Source organism: Plasmopara halstedii (genome assembly GCF_900000015.1).
Source record: "Plasmopara halstedii genome assembly, contig: Scaffold_1651, whole genome shotgun sequence".
In the NCBI taxonomy this organism is placed as follows: Eukaryota; Oomycota; class Peronosporomycetes; order Peronosporales; family Peronosporaceae; genus Plasmopara; species Plasmopara halstedii.
This window is the reverse complement of record NW_020188562.1, coordinates 1,041,282-1,061,485: the sequence shown is the minus strand read 5'-3', so window position 1 is coordinate 1,061,485 and position 20,204 is coordinate 1,041,282. Positions and strand designations below refer to the sequence as shown.

At 44.9% G+C, this 20,204-nt stretch overlaps 3 protein-coding genes across 3 annotated transcripts; 1 reads left to right on the top strand and 2 right to left on the bottom strand.

The window, feature by feature from the left end:
• Positions 1-2,431: 2,431 nt before the first annotated feature.
• Positions 2,432-5,818, bottom strand: PHALS_02072 (serine threonine protein kinase; the record flags this gene model as incomplete). The annotated part of the gene is made up of 11 exons (XM_024716585.1): positions 2,432-2,668; positions 2,743-2,809; positions 2,882-2,964; positions 3,031-3,303; positions 3,364-3,435; positions 3,495-3,589; positions 3,656-4,032; positions 4,098-4,246; positions 4,317-4,534; positions 4,601-5,339; positions 5,408-5,818. The coding sequence occupies 11 exons, from the start codon at positions 5,816-5,818 to the stop codon at positions 2,432-2,434; spliced, it is 2,721 nt and encodes a 906-aa protein (XP_024582169.1).
• Positions 5,819-11,146: 5,328 nt separating this feature from the next.
• PHALS_02071 (short branched chain specific acyl-mitochondrial) lies at positions 11,147-12,500 on the bottom strand (the record flags this gene model as incomplete). The annotated part of the gene is made up of 3 exons (XM_024716584.1): positions 11,147-11,947; positions 12,001-12,057; positions 12,120-12,500. The coding sequence occupies 3 exons, from the start codon at positions 12,498-12,500 to the stop codon at positions 11,147-11,149; spliced, it is 1,239 nt and encodes a 412-aa protein (XP_024582168.1).
• Positions 12,501-12,719: 219 nt separating this feature from the next.
• PHALS_02070 (v-type h()-translocating pyrophosphatase) lies at positions 12,720-15,175 on the top strand (the record flags this gene model as incomplete). Its single annotated transcript, XM_024716583.1, has 2 exons — positions 12,720-14,801; positions 14,864-15,175. The coding sequence occupies 2 exons, from the start codon at positions 12,720-12,722 to the stop codon at positions 15,173-15,175; spliced, it is 2,394 nt and encodes a 797-aa protein (XP_024582167.1).
• Positions 15,176-20,204: the final 5,029 nt, after the last annotated feature.

The following is a 20,204-nucleotide window of genomic DNA, read 5'->3' as shown; positions in this document are numbered from 1 at the left end:
TCCTTGCGAGGTGCACGTCAGTACTGTTACGTGGGCCCATCTTTCTGCGAATACAATTTTACGCGTTTGAAACATAATTTGCACAGCTTTGCACATTGTTCATGACATCAACAAATACGCGTTTGAAACATAATTTGCACAGCTTTGCACATTGTTCATGACATCAACAAATGTGAGTAAAACTTCTCATTGATGTAAGGCAAGGTTTCAGTGCGAAGATTCCTACTCGGGCATCGCGTTACAGCTATGAAAGAATCCTTATTGCTTGTGATGAACACAAAGCTATTTCACGTGTAAAGTATAATGGACTCTTCATTTTGAATTCCTACTCATCAGGCAGACAGTGTACCACGCAGCGCAAAATTATCTGAGCTGTAGCTCAAATTTCATGATTTGCAGTCAGCCTGCCAGGGTGTACATATAAATATCAACTATGATCACAGCTCGGTGTGAAAAACTTTCTCTGAGAAGTAAAGCGTGTTTGTATCCTGATTATCACAACATTTCTGATACTTATACTTCATCTTGATTATCACAACATTTCTGATACTTATACTTTGCCTTGAAAGCCTGCCAAAATCACTAGCTATCCAGTTGGAATGATGGCTAATATTGATCGGCGTGATATCACCATTCTTTATCCTCTGTGCTGATCCTTTTCTCATAGTATCTATCTAATTTGAATGACAAGTGCTTACTAACAGCCTTTTGATTGTCGATAACTTTGTAAAGCTCCATCATATGTTTTCAGCTCACTTTTAATTGATACCGCCAATCCAGCGAAAAAATTAAACTAATGCAGTCGATAGTATTGCTGTGGGACTTTGCACAAGCCAAGCTACCGTATCACTTACCAAATTGTCTGTCTTCATCCAAAGTTAGCTAGCAACTCGAAGACAATGTACATTCGCCCAGCGTCACACAAAATTCGACCACCATTCGTGCGCTTCTGTAGCAGTCAAAGTCATCCAGAACATATCAGTATCAAACAGTGATGATACAGCTAATCATGATCTGGCTTCAATATTTCTGGAAACCTCAGCAGAAAAACTTACATAGACGAGAAATCGGCATGCATAGCATGTTTGTGGGAATTACTACGTCATGTTTTGACAACATCACAACCACATCACTTTGATAATGATGCATGTGACTTGATATCTCAGCTGCTAACAACGTAACGAACGTTTAAGTGCGTTAACCGTTGCCGTCGCGTCAATCGGATGCGCCTGAATTGATGAATTACGCTGTAGCATGTCTGGAAAGCTAGAAAAGCATGTGACTTGATCCTCAGCTGCTGACAACGTGAAGAACGTTTGAGTGCGTTGACAGAGTTTGAGATGTTATGGCCACGCAAGTAGAGAGGCTCATCTTATGCATTTCAGACTTTTGTACTTACTAGAACATATAAAATTGCACTGGTGGGCATGGTGCTCATAGGCACTCACACGATTGCACTTCGGTTTTGAGTTCTCTAAGAGTGTACTAGCAAAAAAATGAGTAGAGGCTGGGAGATCTAAATTCTGTTATGCCTCTAGAGGGCAGCCTAAAAAAGAGCTTGTCGTCATATTACTAATGGAAGGGTATTATCCAGTTCTTGGGGATACCTTAGATATCTTGTCAAGTCATTTCGGACGCTTCAGATCTAACTTTGGACTTAACGCGTAAAAGAAATTCTTAGGAGGGTCCATTCAAATTGCCTTCGCAAACTGCACGAACTGACCAGCATCAGTGCTTAAATCACTTTCGTTTGCAACGGCCAGCTGCACAATTACTTTTCTTCATTCACCAGACAAGGCTCAAAGCCAAGATTCTCGAGAGTTTCGGTCTGAACAGATTCTGATTACGCGAGAGCTAAAAAAAGATGTCGACACGAGTCAAGTGGCCACAAAAGAATGAGATCTTTCTTGCTATCATTTGAATCACTGAACGAGTCCTAAAGTTGTTGCAGCGAGAGCAGAACATGATAGGGCGAAGGTACTGCAAGAAAGAATTCGTAATTTCTCTTGATCTAAGTTGTCAGGTCGCTAGTAGATTGGCCAGTATGTACTTGTAAGTCCTAACGTCATCAGCCTCAAGAAATTGAGATAGCAAAATCTCCGCGTGCATCTTCATGTACATGCTTAAATCTGAAAGAGCTTGCCTTGGCTTGTACGCTCACCATTGTAATCGGTACGGATTGTCTAGTAATCGCACGTCGCTGAAACACTTTGCTAATTTTGTTCTGCATTGCTTTAGTATATAAACTTTTTGACCAAACGGTTCTGGAATAGCCGTTCTCGAAGTGAGTTTCTATAACAAGGCTTCAACAAGACTGTCAACTCGAACTATCCCCTGTTTTGTCCTGGCCACTCTTGTCTTTATCTGAAGACTGCTGGCTTCTATAATTTGGCCCAATCTGTATTAAAAAACTATAAAAATTAGTGAATTGCTACGTCCCTGTCGACGAGCGTCCTCTTCCTCGCTCTTTCCTGCGTTTGTTATGACCAAGTTTCGCCATACTTTCTTGCAATTTTCTCCAAAATGAGCTTTTATCGCTTGGTGTGCGCTGTGGGCTATCAGACCCAATACCAAATTGCTGGCGCCGTGAAATACCAGGTGAGGCCGTCCAGCTTTGTGGAGAATAGCAGTAATCTTCGAGCAATTTATCACCATAAAAACCTCGTTTCTATGTCGCACAAGCCCCATCTCTCACTTAGTAATTACTTTAACAATGAGCGCATTAAGCAAACGCCTGCCTACCTCTTCGAATTTTTCGTATACAATGTGCACAGGAACATCGAGGTGGTTGGCTAAACCAAGCTGTAAGCTTTTGGATCAAGGAAAATACAACGTCAGAAAACATTGGTAACAAATGGCTTGCTGTAAGCGTAGCTGATACCTCATTTGAACTGGTTGAAGAGATATATGTCGTCGAGAAAATGCCGGTGTTGCTTGCGATACAAAAGACACACCGTAGTCGGACTGATAAATCCAGCATACATTAACTTAAATCCTCACAATTCATGAGTGAACACCACAAGATTCTACCTGGGGCTGGTGCGAAAACTTCACCGAATGTTCATACATATGTCGATAGACGGCGTCACTTAAGGCTTCTAACTCAGTACATCGCTCGTCACAAAGATGTATCCTGTCAACAAACGATGTCCACTTCATCCACAAATTAAATGTCAAAATAATCATCGTACTCTCTAAAAAGATTACCTCTGCAATAGTTTCTTCGGCAGTGTATTTTAAAATAAAAGGATGTTGGAGAAGAATTTCAGCTGATGGGCGCTTGTCTGGATTAATTGTAAGACACTACAGACATCACTTAAAGCAATCAATTAAAATGTTCAAAAATTCCACACAGTTACGAACCTGATCGAGAAAGGAGCGGCATTCCTCGGAGAATACTTCGACTGGCAATTTCAGGCATTGCTGATTAGTAACCTAGGGCAAATGATGTGGGCTTGATGTTCATTTGAAACCATCAGCAAATAGAAACTCACAGAATCAACCAAACCAAAAAATCCGTCCTGGGTCGGGAGTGGATATCGACCCAATGCGACGGAGATCAAAGCAAGACCAAACGACCATATGTCAGCTACGTGGAAAAGAGAAAAGATTAGTAGAACTTCTTGTCAGTACGCTCACAGACTTTTATCTATACCCGGATAGGAATAATCTCCACCACCAATCCGTTCAGGTGCCATGTACAGAAGTGTGCCCACAAACGTTTTCGTTGTGGTAAAACTATCATTTAAAGTGCGTGCCAATCCAAAATCTGATATTTTCACTTCACCTTGTCGGTTTGTAAGCAGATTATGCGGCTTAATGTCACGATGGACCATCCGTTTGTTGTGAATATGAGCTAAGCCATGTAATACTCCAGTTGCAAGTCGTACTAATACTTTTTCATTCTGACAGCCACCACGCAATACAATGTCCTGTAATGAACCTGTGCTCATATATTCCATAACCATGCAAATGGAGTTTTTTGGTCGATCGACAAACGCATCGTAAAAGAAAACAATGTAGGGGCTGGGCCTGCGCAAGAAAAACATTCATTTTAATCTCTGACGCTGTAGCGCACATGTGTCAGACTAACGTACTTTGGTTTGGATTTGCTGGTACTCTGACTGGTAGCAGAGTGCTGGGGCATCGAACCATCGCTCTCTGCCATCGGCACAAGATTGGAATAAAGTGCATGAAGTTCGCGAACCATTTGCCGCCTCTGACCTCGCCCATAAACGGGAACATCCTTCAACATTGCCAACAAAAACGTGAGGAATATACAACATTTCGTTGACGTTGAAAGGAAAAACTCGGACCTTTACAGCAACTACTTTTAGTGTCGGAATGTGGATAGCCTTATAAACGACACCAGAAGCTCCCCGGCCAATCTCTTTGACACGCTCAAGATTTTCTTGAAGGTGAAGACATGAAGCATCGGGAGATGAGATACCAGCCTCGGATACGGCAACGTTTTTTGTCGTGAACATTCCATGATTGGGAGAGTACGCGCTTCCTGCGCTATGTCGCTCACATTCTAACCGAAAAAAATCAAATAATGTTAATTTATCATTGCAACTCCCACAAAGGCATAAAAACGCACCGCTTGGGGAAGGAAGATCCGTCTCAGAACTTGAGCTAAAGTTCAGTCTCATCATGGCTTCTTGTGCTGCACTTGGGCCATTAAATGGTGCATTGGATATTGATCCAGCAGCAGCAATTGCAGCCGCCTCCACGGCATCTCGCTTGGCAATTAGTCGAGTCGCCGCTCGCTGGGCTCGTTCTTCAGCTTGCTGAGGCGTTGGCATACCTTCCAGCTTTAAGCGCAATTGTGGGCGCTTACCAGCACGACTATTTGGCGTCCTTTTAGTTGACTCAACACCTTTCCACTGTAATTTTTGTGTAGCAGAGTTAGGTGATGATGTGTCTTCTAACGCTGTTACATCTGTTGTACTATGCGGTGATAGCACTCCCTGCTGTTTCTCTTCGAGCGAGAGCTGTCTTGTAAGTGAAACAATCTCTTCGTTTACCTCATTGACCGTATTGTCTGTATTTTGCACTGAATCTGCAACCACTTGCGTCGCATGGAAGCTCTGATGACTTGACGCTAACATGACTGAAGCTGGACTAGAGGTATTTTGATGAGCAAACTCTGATGTCAATTCATGGTCTTCAAGGGTTTGTGTAAGCGATTCTCCCTTTGTTTTGTCTAGTAAATCTGGATCTGAAGAGACAAAATAGTTTTTGTACATCCACGGACAATCCCAAAGCTTTACTTCTGCAATTCGCAATTCGCGAGGGCAAATATCGGGAAAAATTCGACTTATCACTTCGTCATCCGACTAAATTGCATTATTACTCAGCGTTAGTCATGAGATCGTTTCAATCGTAATTGACTTGTTCCTCGCACCTGTTCGGTGAGATTAGGCGCTGAATGTGATCTAGTCAACGAGTCTTTCTGTGCTTGAAATGCCGCATGATGAGGACCTCGTCTAGCCCAATGCACAATGGAAGCGACACTGTCTCCTGTGCTTGCTAAAGACGATTTCTTCGAGTAGATTGTTACATTAGATGCCAATTTGTTGTACCTTTTGTCCGGTTGCTGGTCGTAATTAGCGCTTTCTACACGTCCACGCTTATGAAAACGCTCCATTAGCGTTTGGCGGGAGATTTCCTGAATAGATCCGTCGAGCAGATCACGACGATGACTAGTGGTTTTACTAGAGTTAAGACTATTAGTACTGGAAGTTTCGGAGAAACGTGGTGAAGATTGACGGGCAGCCGCAGGTTTGGACACGTGCCGATTCTTCTTGTTCACCATCATGTTACGACTGACTGTGTATCTATTTATCCCTTTTTTTGTTTCAACTTTAGAAATCGGCAAAAATTAAATCTCATTGAATTCTAATAAAAACTATGACATTTGAATCAAACATATCAATAGTATTGTCGTTTAAACCACAGATTTCAAGTTTTTCATCACCAAATATCATGTATAACTTTCAAAAAGTTGAGTGTAATGAAGTCTACTCGTTTGCTTTTGTCTGCATTAATGTAGTTCAACGTGATCGAGAAGTAAACGAGCTGTTATGCGATGTCCAAACATCCCAAGGGTTGTAAAAAAAAAAAAAAATTTAGTGACTTTAGGCGTTCATGCAGCGCTCATCGCGACTAGATTGTGATACTAAGTCAAAAGCATCTCTTGGTACAGATGCGATTTATTTTGTGCTAATGCGTTTGAGCTGGCATTTAGAATTACTCTTAATTCTTTTCGAGTGTATCTGGTGCATACTGGCTTCAGTAGCGTACCCATACTACGCAAAAATCGTAGCGAAGATGCACAACGAAACATCCTTCGTGCTTTACTTTGGCGGCCTTTAGATGCACTAAGGTGCTGTGTGCTGATGCTACAATACTAAAAATTGCTTAATTTATCTGCTTTTATCACTTCAAAGGCTTACTGCCCGGTACCTCTGATTAAAAGTGTGCAAAAACTTAGACTGGACTTGATGGCTATATCCTTAAATGATAGATATTTTTAACTGTTCGAGAGGCGTAAAAACAGCATTCTGGCTGTATACTTGAGTTTCTCACCACAAGGCCAGATCGAATATGTCATCAGACTCCTTTCATGCATCATGGCGGTAATATTCTCCATTAATACGGGAGTCGCTATCTAGCACCTAGTCATTCGCCATGGTCGAATGTTTGCTGATGTCAACAGTATCATCGTAGGCGGACAATCGTTCCGACCTCATTAGAATCTAGCACGATTGCCTACGTGGCTCATTAGAAGAGGATGGGGCCGATTCTGTTACTGGATTGGATATGGTGGTGCCCTACTACATAGCCCAGCATGACCATGGCTTCTGGCTGTAAAAGTATCTGGCGAAAAGTCCCATCACGTTAAATGCGTGGTGTGCTTATGATTTATGGGAGTGCTGAGTACATACGCGAATAGATGGCAGGTGTTCCCATGCCTTGAGGAACGGGCTAAATTTCAAGATGTTTATTTTTCTAAATCTTACATATGCGCTCGAAGTGTCTCAACTATACCAACCGCACCTTTACTGACTCAGCTCTATCATGTCAGCAATGGTTGATTCAAATAAACTTTTCTTTTGCAAAATTCCAATTCTGAATGCACATCGTCTAGTTGAAATTGAACATCGACTGCCTTCGAGTGGCACTATCCTACCCACACACTGAAATCACGTGTTTTTATTCAGTGCAACCGCTAATCAGCTTGCCTTCTCTGTGTCTGACTTCCGAAAACTAGACTCCATGCTCATCGCCCTGTCAAACCTGGTAAGATATCTCATATCCACGTGTCTCTCATCTACTGCTTGTTTTAAGCACTCTGTTCTTGAAGTTGTCGGAGTTCTTCTTAAGCAATTACTTTACTCTCCAAAGATGCGATAGTGTGCGCTATCCAGATGCACGTTTCGTTCACCTCTTAGTGTATCAATGTTCCTTATGTATTCGTCACCACCACAACTTTATCTTACTAAAGCACACAAAATTCTTTCATTTCATCGCTTCTTCGAAAATTGTATGGAATTTTAACTTTCGCCTACCGACTTGTTCTTGTACATTGCACGGTAACTGAAATGTCACAATCTATTTCTGTTGGTTGAGATGGTCTACTATCCTCACGCATGTCAAGCAATTTGGTGTACAAGGATCGCTAAGGAAGTTTCGAAGTGACATTTTGAAGAACCAGATTATGGAACTACGATGTAGTATAATGATAAGCAGTATTTGATTCATTTCGTAAAACAGGTGCACATTTAATATAAATTATATGTCACTTTGTGAAATAAAACGTGCTATAATTGGCTCCCTGAAAACCACATATATACCAGCCAGCACAGCACTTGTCGCTTGCTGAGAGTTACACTTGCGCAAAGCGACGTTCTGGAAAGTGCTGCGACCAGAAGTATGTGGTCTTGAACGCCTTACAGCTAAGGCAATCCATCCTGCCGCGATATAATGTCGTACGTACACATGTCTTAATGCCATATCGCCCAGAAATGCCTCTCGCCATAGCACCATTGAACATTTTCGGTGCTTTTCATCTTACAGCACCAAATGTGCTCATGTGATCTACTAATCTAGACGAACGACCGGAACATTATGTATTCGGTATGAGGACAGCCTCAGGTGATGCCATGTTCTAGGCTCACATTCAGACTAGTGGGTTCGCGACATGAGCGTCCGGACAGTCTGTTGGTACGACGAATAGGTGTAAGAACACCGTACTGATACTGAACTTGGCCCGACGAATTAGGACTTGGACCAGCCAGTTGAACTTGGGCTGATACTGCGGAAATCATAAATCATATAAATTGTAAGATGCAGGCATCTTTTGCGGCAAAAAATCGTCGAAGCGGTTAAGCCCATTGAAGGATTATGGAGGGATACGAGCCGTCGATGAAGTCGTTTGGGATTTCGCAGTAAAGGCGACGCCATCATGATCCCCAGTTTACGTGGATTGGAATCTGGACCACTACGTCCAAGCGAAAGAAAGCCGCATGAACACCTGCTAGAAATTTTTGTATCATCCTGTCAGCGTGGTACATAATCACGCTCGACCTTCTTATTGCGCTTTTGCATGTGCTGTGGACACGACACAGTTCTATTCCTCCCACGCCCCATCAATGCTGACGGTCAATTGCAAAAGATGTATCACTAATGGCCTTTTGAACTTTATAATGGGAAAGGTCATCTCTTTTGAAAGATTAATTTCACCACCCATCGCCTCATTCGCGAACATCTTTCGACGACTAGATCCTCCAACGTCGTCAGAACTTTGCCTCTTCACTCGAGAGATCGCTCAGCTTCGTATCGATGTGTGTCGCTATCCACCTAGAATTTTCATAGATTTCTAGTTACGCGGGTCTCTTGGACTGGTGCTCACAAATCAATTCTGATAATGATTGAGGGTGTCCTAACGTGAAAAGCCGTGAGCGGAAGTTTACTAAGGCTGGGCTGGAGCCGCTCAGACGAGGTCGGGTGTAGTGATACCTACACTTTGATCAGAAAATACCGTCGAGCTCCAAAAGTTTCTATATCTGCATCGTGCATAGACGCAACCGAGCTGCTAACTGTCCTGATCACAATGTTTTGTGGACTGTTTGCTCTGGGCTTGAGACTGTTTATGTAGACTTCATGTTTCTCGATCTAAATAATTGCCGGCTGTTCTGATTACCGTTACAGAGGCCGAAGGCAAAATTAGCAAACTCCATTCGTTATCTATCACATCACCACCTAACGGTCTTTCTTCATTCGAAGCGATGCGATGAACAACTTGGTATGTGTAAAGTTATTAATTTGGTATGGACGTAGTGCAGCGGGGCTGCCGTAGCTTTGCGCTTAGAGGAAGCGTAAGTTAGGTCACCTTTCGTTCAATACTTAGAACAAGTACGAGTTTGGCGGATCGCAATACTTACTCCAAGAGTAATTAACACCTTAACCCAAGGCTAATTAACTCCTTTGTTGAATATAAAAACCGACTTATTATTTTTATCTGCGGCAAAGCCGCCTAATTATAAATGCATATATTTTCCTAAATATATACAGTAAAACCTAAATACATGTGTAACTACTGGCTATCCAGCCCCGTACCGTATTCTTGTTTGGGTGTGGTCACACCATGCCCATCTGGTGTGACACACACCTGTTACCAGGGTATGTGTAACCCCGTTACACGTAGAGTAGGATGATACCCCGGGGTATCATGTTCTAGGCTCAGATCAAGACTGGTCCACGGTATGAGCGTGCGGACAGTCTCTTGGTGACAGCAGATTTGTGAACACTGAACTCATATTGAAGTGAGCCCGACGATTTATGAATCTGAGCCAGCAGTTGTGTTTGGGCCAAACTGCTTAAGCCACAGAGATCATAAGATGCAGAGGAAGTTATCTCTTCTCTTCTCTTCTCTTCTCTTCTCCGTCGAGACACTGAAACCCATCAAGAGAAAGGCAACCCCTTGAAGACATCGATGAGAATTTCTGCATCGAGTATGAAACCATTTTAATTCTGATTGTCGTGGATTGGGATTTAAGCTGATACGTCTCAACGATATAAGCCGCTTAAAGTCCCTCGTCATCAACCTGCCAGAATGGTATACGAGCACGCTGGACTTGTGATTGCGTGATGTTCCAGCATCTATTTACGCCGTTTGTTTGATTCTAAAATCTCGACAGCAACACCTTCACTCTCAAGTTCATTTCCAGAACGCGCGAAACTTGTTCCGAACGGCGCACAGCTTTATTGAAGCTTTATTGATTTTTTTTAAAGAGCTGGAGCTTGACAATCTTTCCACGTCTAAGTCGAAGTAAATGACCACGTGACCGACAAGGTATTATGCAAAAGAATGCGAACCTATATCGATCAGAATCGTGTTGACTGTTTCTCGTCGATAACAATGCCCGCTTTTCCACTTCGCATGACCTCTAGTCACGGTAAAAAAATAACGAATGGTATTACCCTTTAGCGGCGAAATTGATTACAGGTGCTCCAGTGATTCTCGTCTGAATTTTGTCGTTCCGTGCTGCAAAGGAGCTGAGTACCGTGGCTATATCCTTTTCCACATCCTATCCTTTGGTTGCCATCCACCGTACACGGAAGAAGTTTTGATAACGAGTTCATGTTAACAAGCGCATTATTGTGGAGTTCGTACACCATATCTAGGGAGCGGATCCGAAATCCTCTACAGTAAGGTGTACCTCTTTTTCAAGAGAAGTGAGATATTAGGATTATTCAAGTTTAGAATATCTACAATTTACTATATTTCATTATGATTTCTTTTACTCACAAACCAAAGTCAATTTCAGTCGCCATGTCACCCCTCCCTTAGCATGAATATTTAACAACTTTCACAAAATTGTAACGTGAATTTTGGTACGGCTGAACAATAACGTTTTTTGAACTATTCACCAAAAGTATAAGGCTTTTACGCAATAGTATACAACTGCTCGAGTTTTGGCGTTAATAACACCAACATGTTTGTCCATGAAAGTTAAATGCTGATTAGATGATGAGATGATATTGTGATCTTATCACGAAGTGTGCAATCTTGCACACTTGCAATGTTGTACTATTAATGAATTTGCTAGTTTCTTGTTTACCTTGATATTGCATAAGTTCACTTTTGATACTCCTCCGCGACGATCTTTGCAATCGTTGTTAGCTGCATGTTGCTCGTTCCTTCGTAAATTGCTCCGATCTTTGCATCACGGTAATATTTCTCCGCAAGCAAGTATTTTGTGAAGCCAATGCCACCAAGCAACTCAATGCACTTGGAAGCCGTCTTTTCAGCCACTCGAGAGGCATGAAGCTTAGCCATGGCAGCTTGTTTTACAAACGGTTGGCCCGAATCCTTGAGACGCGCAGCATTGTACACTAGCAAGCGTGCCATCTCAATATCTAGTGCCGCCTCCGCGTACTGATGTTGCACCGCCTGAAACTCTCCAATCGGCGAGCCGAACTGCTGACGCTCGAACAGATACGGAAGCGTCTGATCATAGACTCCCTGTGCCAAGCCTAACATTTGTGATGCAATACCGATTCGTCCTTCGTTCAATGTACTGATAGCAATCTTGTACCCCTTTCCCACCTCACCCATGATGTTTTCCTTCGGCACTTTTACGTCTGTCAGCGTCACGGGACACGTTGATGACGCACAGATGCCCAGCTTCTCCTCCGGCTTGCCAATCTCCAATCCTTCAGTGTCTCGGTCTACAATAAAACACGTAATACCTTTGTAACCTCGTGATGGATCCACCGTAGCAAACACCAAGTATACGCCAGAATATTCGGCATTGGAGATCCACATCTTCTGGCCCGTGATGGAGTAATAGCTACCATCAGCTGAAGCCTCTGCTTTTGTCTTCAGGGCGAAAGCATCGCTTCCAGATCCAGCTTCGCTCAGACAAAAGCTACCAATCTTTAAAGCCATATCAGAATAATTTCTTCAAACCCTATAAGCAATATACTCACCATATCCGTGCTAAGCCTAGGCAAATACTTCTCCTTCTGTCCCTCCGTGCCATGCATCTAAACGTCATTCATCAGCTACAAGAACAAAACGTCATAAAATTTTCTGCCAACCAACCGACCAAGAAGACATTATTGACAACGGTGTTCTGTAAATCCACGAGCAGTCCCACAACAGGGTCGACTTTCGACAATTCCTCGATAGTCAGACAGAGGCTCATAAAGGAGGCTCCACTACCCCCATAATCTGCCGGAATTTCCACTGCCAACAGTCCATTCTCAAACAGCCCCCGGGTAATAGTGTGATCCATCTCGCCCGCTGAGTCCATCGCACGAACATGCGGCGCCACGACATCAGCCGCAAACCGCGCGACGGTGTCCTTAAACATACTTTCTTCTTCTGACAACTGCGTTAAAGGGGCCAACGAGGACTCATAACGATATTTTACAGAGAGGATTTGGCGGTGAAGCGTTCGCTTGATGCGGCGAGTAGCGGGCAACATAGCGATTGACGTCAGAGTGAAGGTTAAGTCTGCCAAGGGTATGTTGAAGTTGAACGAGCGTCGTCAAGCCAATTTGATGTGATGCACCAATCAAATCTCTCACCATAACAAATACCTCTTTGCAGTGACATTCCATCATCTAATCAGGGAGTCGTTAGCTCGAGGGATCAAGACACAGACCGCACAATCTTCGGTGCATTTATAGCCTCGAGCACGAAGATGAAAATTGATGTCGATTGCGGGATCTCGGATACTGTCCCACTTTACAGAGATTCAGACCATGAAGAAATGGGGTCAGGGGTTTCTGCTGCGTTAGCGTATGCCCGATCATTAAATTTGCAGCCTCCAATCGTGGGAATCACTGTGTTGGGAGCGTTGTTGATGCTATTTGGCGGTACATTTCGCCCCATATATCTGGTCTTCACGCTTTGTGGGTATGGTGCCGTCTTTGCACTCTATCTATCGCACTGGGTATTATCTAAAGACGCAGGTACAGCGGAAATGAAAGAAGTGTCAATACCCATACGTCAAGGTGCTGAGGGCTTCCTGAAGATTCAGTACACTGCCATTGCTCGTATTGCCGTCGGCATAGCTATTTTGATAATCTTCAGCTACGCATTTAGAGCAAGCAACACCTTGAGCTCGGGTGTTGAAAAGCTTGGCAACACGACACTGGGATTAGTGTCTTCCCTGTCATTTCTCATCGGAGCGGTGTGCTCAGCTGGGGCTGGCTACGTAAGTATGTGGGTCTCTGCTAGGTCGAACATTCGTGTGGCTAGTGCAGCTCGAGGATCGTACGGAGAGGCCTTGCTTATCTGTTTTCGTGGTGGTGCCTTTTCAGCCGTGCTGGATATCACTCTTTGTGTAGGTGGAGTAAGTACGCTGTACGTGATGCTGTACCTGTTATTCGGCTCTGTTTTGCTTCCGACGGAAATTCCGTTATTGATGGTCGGATATGGTTTTGGTGCATCTTTTGTGGCACTATTCATGCAGTTGGGTGGAGGTATTTACACCAAGGCAGCAGATGTTGGCGCGGATTTGGTCGGGAAAGTAGAAGCCGGGATTCCAGAGGATGACCCGCGCAACCCAGCGGTTATTGCTGACTTAGTCGGAGATATGGTTGGTGACTGTGTTGGCAGTAGTGCTGACGTGTTTGAGTCTGTAGCTGCTGAAATTATCGGAGCAATGATTCTTGGTGGCACACTAGCGCGTGAAGCTCATCTACCATATCCTGTGGCGTTTGTTTTCTTCCCAGTAGTTGTGCATGCCTTTGATATTGCAGTGAGTAGTGCCGGAATATTCATGGTTAGAGCTCCATCCGACGTCGAGGCGTCACGACCTGATCATAACCCCATGGCCACCTTGCAGACTGGTTACAATGTATCTCTGTCCTTAGCGCTAGTTGGTTTTGCCTTTACAACGCACTGGCTATTGTACACACCGGAATATCCGACAGCATGGATTAATTTCTTTTTGTGCGGTGTTGTTGGTATGCTTACAGCCTACGTTTTCGTTAAATCAACGCAATATTACACAGATTACGCTCATCCACCTGTGCGGAGCATTGCAAAGGCTAGTACAACAGGTCATGGCACGAACATTATTACAGGTGTGGCAGTGGGCATGAAGAGTACGGTTGTTCCGACTCTTATGGTGAGCTTTGCTGTGATTACTGCATATCACTTAGGTGCTAGCTCTGGTATCGGTGGAGTGGGGAATCGTCACGCTGGACTTTTTGGAACGGCAGTAGCCACCATGGGAATGCTCTCTTCTGCAGTATTTGTGCTCTCAATGAACAATTACGGTCCAATCGCTGATAACGCTGGAGGAATCGCTGAAATGAGTCGTCAACCCGATTATGTGCGTGATGCGACGGATAAACTGGACGCTGCTGGAAATGTGACTAAAGCGATAACGAAGGGGTATTCGATTGGCTCGGCTGCCCTTGCGTGCTTTGTGTTGTTTGGTGCGTTCATGGATGAATTTTCTGAGTTTGCCGGTCGAGAGTTTAAGGCGGTGGATATTGCAACGGTTGAGGTATTAGTGGGTGGTTTACTGGGTACAATGATGGTCTTTTTCTTTACGGGACTCGCTGTTGCTGCTGTGGGTGAGACTGCTGGCGAGGTCGTGAATGAAGTGCGCCGACAGTTTGAACTCTACCCCGGAATTATGGAATACAAAGCAAAGCCTGATTACCGCACGTGCGTTGCGCTCGTTACCAAGGCTGCTCTCAAACAGATGCGCTTTCCTGGTCTACTGGCTGTGCTAATGCCTATAGTTGTGGGTCTGACCTTTCGTGTGGTACGTAATTTTTAATCTACTAAGATGAACAAATCTGACAGATAGCTTCTTGTGTATGAAAGATTGGCGAGTACCAAGGCAAACCGTTGTTGGGAGCAGAAGTTTTAGCTGGGTACCTTATGTTTGGCACAGTGACAGGTATCATGATGGCTCTGTTCTTGGACAACGTAGGTGGTGCCTGGGACAATGCTAAGAAGTACGTTGAGTTGGGCAACTTTGGAGGCAAAGGCAGTGAGGCACACAAAGCAGCGGTGACTGGCGACACTGTGGGCGATCCATTCAAGGATACGGCTGGTCCGGCACTACACGTAGTTATCAAGTTGTTGTCCACGACAGTGCTAGTATTCGGTCCGCTTTTTGTGTCGCGAGAGTAAAAATGTGTTTCTTTGCTTTGTAACGCTTTTGTCGTGTTCATCGCAATGCGATTCTTTGACTGGATAAACAATGTAGTTTATATTCAAGACGAAGTCTATGTGTCTGGACAAGTCACACTCACTTCGATACAGAAAGCAAATATAAAGACTCTGGTACTCTTCCTATATCTAATCTTGAAAGTTCAAATTCATTGTGCCTCTGGCAAAATATCGTGAGACGTTACTGTATGTGTGTCCTAGGGGCGGCGGAAGCTGGTTTGGCTTCTTGAGGTTTATGAATCACAGACAAACGCAGGTCCGTCGCGAACTTGACAATCTGTTTTCTGCCATATCTTGTGTTCTTGCCATAACAGCGACTGGTTGCCTGACGGCCTGAGCAACGGAAGTCCCATTTAAGCAGATAGCTTCATCATGCCCTTGACGTGTCCGCCGTTAATCTTGCTGATTCTCATCGAGAAGATTCGGCGGCGGACGATGACGACTTAGTTGATCGCCGTCCGGTGTATCCAGATGCTCTTCGAGCGTTGAAGGACAAGGTCCGTCGACATCAGCACTCTGACGAGCATCTTGCTGAGGTCGCCTACCGCTGTGCAGAAGACCTCGAGAGCCTATAGCACTTTGTGCACCGACTGCCTCACGTTGAGGATTGTCGTGCTCTGTCGGAGCGGCTCCTAGATAAATACCTTGTGCGACGGTGGAGCGCTTGCGCCGTTGGAAACGAAAAGTGTTGTACTCCGTGCTCAGAACCAGTTGCAGACTCAAATTCTGGGTGGCGAGCGCCTTTTGGCGCCACCCCGGCGCCAACGCTTCCGCGTTCACTTGCGCCGGATCCCGGTACGTCTTAAGCAAGCCCACATAAACAACGGGTGGGTGCTTATCCTTCTCTAAAGGTTCAGCATATACGCAAGGCCTCGTTTAGTCACGATCTAAAAAGGTCCAATAAACCGTTGACGGAGCTTTGCCGTAAAACCAGCAGAAACTGCATGTGTAGGAAGGAGTTTAGCATGATATAATACCAGGTCTTCGTCTTCAAAGCTCTGAACATTTGTTCTGCTTCTTCTATCTACATATTCTTCCTGCATGTCTTGGATTTTCAGCCATCGCGTCGCGAACGTGTCGCAAGACACTCAGTCTGGCAGACTGGAAGTCATCGACTTCGTTAGGGACAATAAGGGGCTGACATCAGCTAGCAGTTCGGCTACTCCACCCCCACCAAGCCTTGAGCCATGGGATGGTGGCGTCAGCCGGACGCGAGAATTTACAAGCCCGTTCACGTACAACGGCCTGTAGCCGGTAGTTGAAGGCACTTCATTGTTCAGAGCAAACTCTACGAGTGGCAGCATAGCGCTCGAGCGCTTCGGCGTCTCAGCGCAGACGCTGTGAAGAACGTCTTCAACGACGCGATTCACGCGGTCAGTCTGATCATTGGCTTGCGGATGGTCCGCTGTTGACATAATCAACTTGGTGCCCAGCACCCTGAAGATTGTAGACCAAAACATCCTAGTGAAGCGCGGGTCTCTATCGAAGACAATTGACTCCGGGAGTTCATGCCATCGAATGAGACGATCCACGCTGTACCCATACCGTTGATAGTTTCCAATCATCTTGCTCAAACGGTCCACAAAGACCACCACACCCGTGTTGCCTTCGAGTCTTTCGGCAGACCAAACACAACGTCCATACTCATGGAATGCTAACACCCGAAGGGTATCGGTAAGCTGGCCAGCTGTGCCGCCGCATTCGGAGATATTTTCACCCGTAGACACTTCTCACACGTGCGCACATATGTGCTCGTCCATTTGTACAGCTTGGGCCACCAGTAATGGCAACATACAGAGCTGTATATTCTCTCGACCAAGATGACCACTAAGTGAGGTGTCGTGGGCCTCGCAGCGGATACGGTATTTCAAATCCTCATCATAAAGAGCCACAATTCGTAGCGTTTCCTGTTTTAACACAGCAACCCGTTTTTCAGCAACTACAACCGTGCTCGCAACCGTGCCGACAATTTCTTGTCCGAGTTTTCAAACTCCTTGCTTCCGAAAGCCTGTAGCAGCGCAACAAACATACCATCACCCGCGTCTACAGCGCGGATTAAATCGATTAAAGCCGTAACTGACGACGTCACCGTTGTTACATGAGCAAGCTCATAATTTGGTCTGCGTGACACTGCATCAGCCAAAGCATTCTGTTTTCCTGGCTTATACTTCTCAAAGTTATATTCTGCAAAGAATGACCATCCTCTCCGAGAGGTGAGGCGACTTAGTCGCAGTGCGTAATGACGCATGATTTGTGTAGATCACGATCGACTTTGAGTCAAACAGGTGCATTCTAAACTTGACAAGTGCATTCTAAACTCGACAAGTGCATACTTCATCGCAAGTAATTCCGTGCCGTGGGCTAGGTAGTCCTACTCCGCAGCCCTGAGCTGGCAATATTCGAATGCGATTATCCGATCTCGCCCTTCGGCGTCTACTCGCAGCAGTGCACAGCCGATCTCAAAGTCCGACGCGTCACAGACGACACGAAAGGACGATCGAAGTCTTGTTACGCCAGTATTGGTACATGAAGGAAGCTGTCTTTGACCCTGTCAAAAGTCTTTCGATGCTCGGTGTCCCAACACCATTCTGTATCCAGCTTTAGGAGATTTGACAATGGTCGTGCCATTTCCGCATAATTCTTGCTATACTTGTGCAAGTAGTTGGCGAGGCCAAGCCACTTGCGCAAGTCCTTTTCGTTTTTTGGAACCGGCCAATCCACAAAGGTTGCTGGTGCATTTGACAGCCTTTGGGGCATCACCAGCTACTCCCAGAGCATCCCGCTCGGATAACTCACCGCGGTCAGCGGAATATTACTCGCGCTCATGATCAATTGGTAATAACCATCGACCAAGCCGAGTGCGCTGTACTTTTTACAGCCAACCATATTGTGTAAGAACATTCTTTCCAGGAATCGGCGTGTGTGCCGGAATGGTGGCAGCGTTTTGCTAATTGTAAGCGTGATCGACACGCCACTTGCCGTTCGGTTTCCGAAAAATGAAACGTGGGTGTCGAATGGGAAGACTTGCTCCCACACACCATTCCTGCGTCGTGCTTCGCACGGAAAATGCCGGTAATGACTTCACACTGCTTTTTAGGCAAGGGCCATTGGCGTGTTACGCAGGATTTGGCTCCGAAGAAGCAGAAGAGATGTAGTAAACTTTGAGGTCCCGAGACCAGGTCAATCTCATGACGCACACCTTGGTCTAAAGGTAAGACCGACGGCAATTCTTTGGAGACGAGGTCTTGAAAATCCTCTATCAAAGGATAGGTCGGATCCGAGAGATCCTTTAGAATCAAATATCCAGTTTGTGCGTTCAGCACCTTCTTAGTGTCCTTCAGAATAGCTTTATCTAGAAGCAACGACGTATCAATTTCCTCATTATATATATATATATGACCGCCTCGGCTCAAACACCAAAACGCATTCATGCTCGTTGATTTCTGCATAGATTAAAGCACGACCTACGGCAAAAGTTGGTGCGACACAGGCGACATGAAATGGCCGCGTCAGATTGAAAAAGGCTAAACTACAAATGCAAAGATTTTGCGCTCACAGTTATGAGCGCTACCCCTTCTGCTGTAGCATAGCACTATCTGTAATGGGCTACATGTATCCATTCAATGACATTAAGGTACATCTATGTACCTTCTGTATAGATTGTTGGAATTTGTAAAAGGAAGTTACAGTATGATGCTTACAAATGCATAGGTGCCATCTTATATGATGTCACAAACATCCTGTGTGATTCAGAATGTTGATTCCCACTTAAGATTAAGCTGATGACGAAACCGACGTGTCTCTGCGTTTTGAAGGGGGTGGCGTACGCCAGTCACCTCTACTGGATAATATTCACGAAAGCTGGAAAACAAGCATTTTAAGCTCAAAATTTGTATACCCAAGATCTTGTTTGGGATCAATCAGTCTCAACACACCCTTGATTTTATAGATCAGGAATCCGATGTTTTGTTAGTAAAACCTCTAGGAGCCCTTGAGGTGTTTTGCATGTAGCTAGAACGGCCTTTGAACTAAGCTCGATTTTGTTTTGATGAAGCGTTTGCTGACAATGTCGTGTATTCCCGGCCAAGTCATATACTTGCCCTTGTCTGAGAGACATGGAGAAAGTTGGAGTACAAATCGGCCCATCTGTCCACAAACTGAGATGTCGAAGAAGCTGCTGTAGTGAGCTCACTGCAGTCGTCTTCACTGGATGATCAGAAGAACACAGCTGTCACTTTCATGCATCATAAGATTATGGAATCTCAGAATTAGGTCGCACTCCCTGTTTCTTCGTACAGAACGATGCCTCTGAGGCTGGACGGGGTGATTGAGAAAACAAGTCTCTCGCGATGGTTTTTCAAGTTAAATGCAGCAATCAATGATTGACAACTGCGAGATCCCTTGTAGCGAGTATGTCTAACTTTGCGGGTCGTTCAAAGCGTTGGTTGTATGGTAAGCGTTAAGCCGATCTAAACTGCGTTGTCCGAATCATCTTGAACCATACTGATGCAGTCTGTTTAAGCCCATACAAGCTGCGGCGTAATTCACATACCATGCCAGGTTCGACCTTGATACCCCCCGGAGGTGCATGTAGACGATTTCTTCACGATAACTGTTGAGGAATGCCGTTTCGACGTCATACTGCCAAATCGCATAGTCGTTTGCACAGCATATAGAAACGTTCGAATGGTGTTCATGCTGGTCACAGGTGATCGGTATTGAAATAGTCAACACCGTGTGTCTGGAGGAATCCACGGGCCACTAGTCGAGCTTTGTGTCGTACCACGTTACCACGCTCGTCATACTTTCAAGCAAACACCCATCTCAAGCTTATCACTTTTCACCGCGAAGCTTCGTGACAATATCCCACGTGTGATACTTCACATCAGAGCGTATCTCGTTTCGGATTGCTTCTTTCCATTCGGCAGATTCAAGGTGTCATGGCTTCTTGGTTCAAATCAGGCAGGTCATTAACAGCAAGAGCAATCTT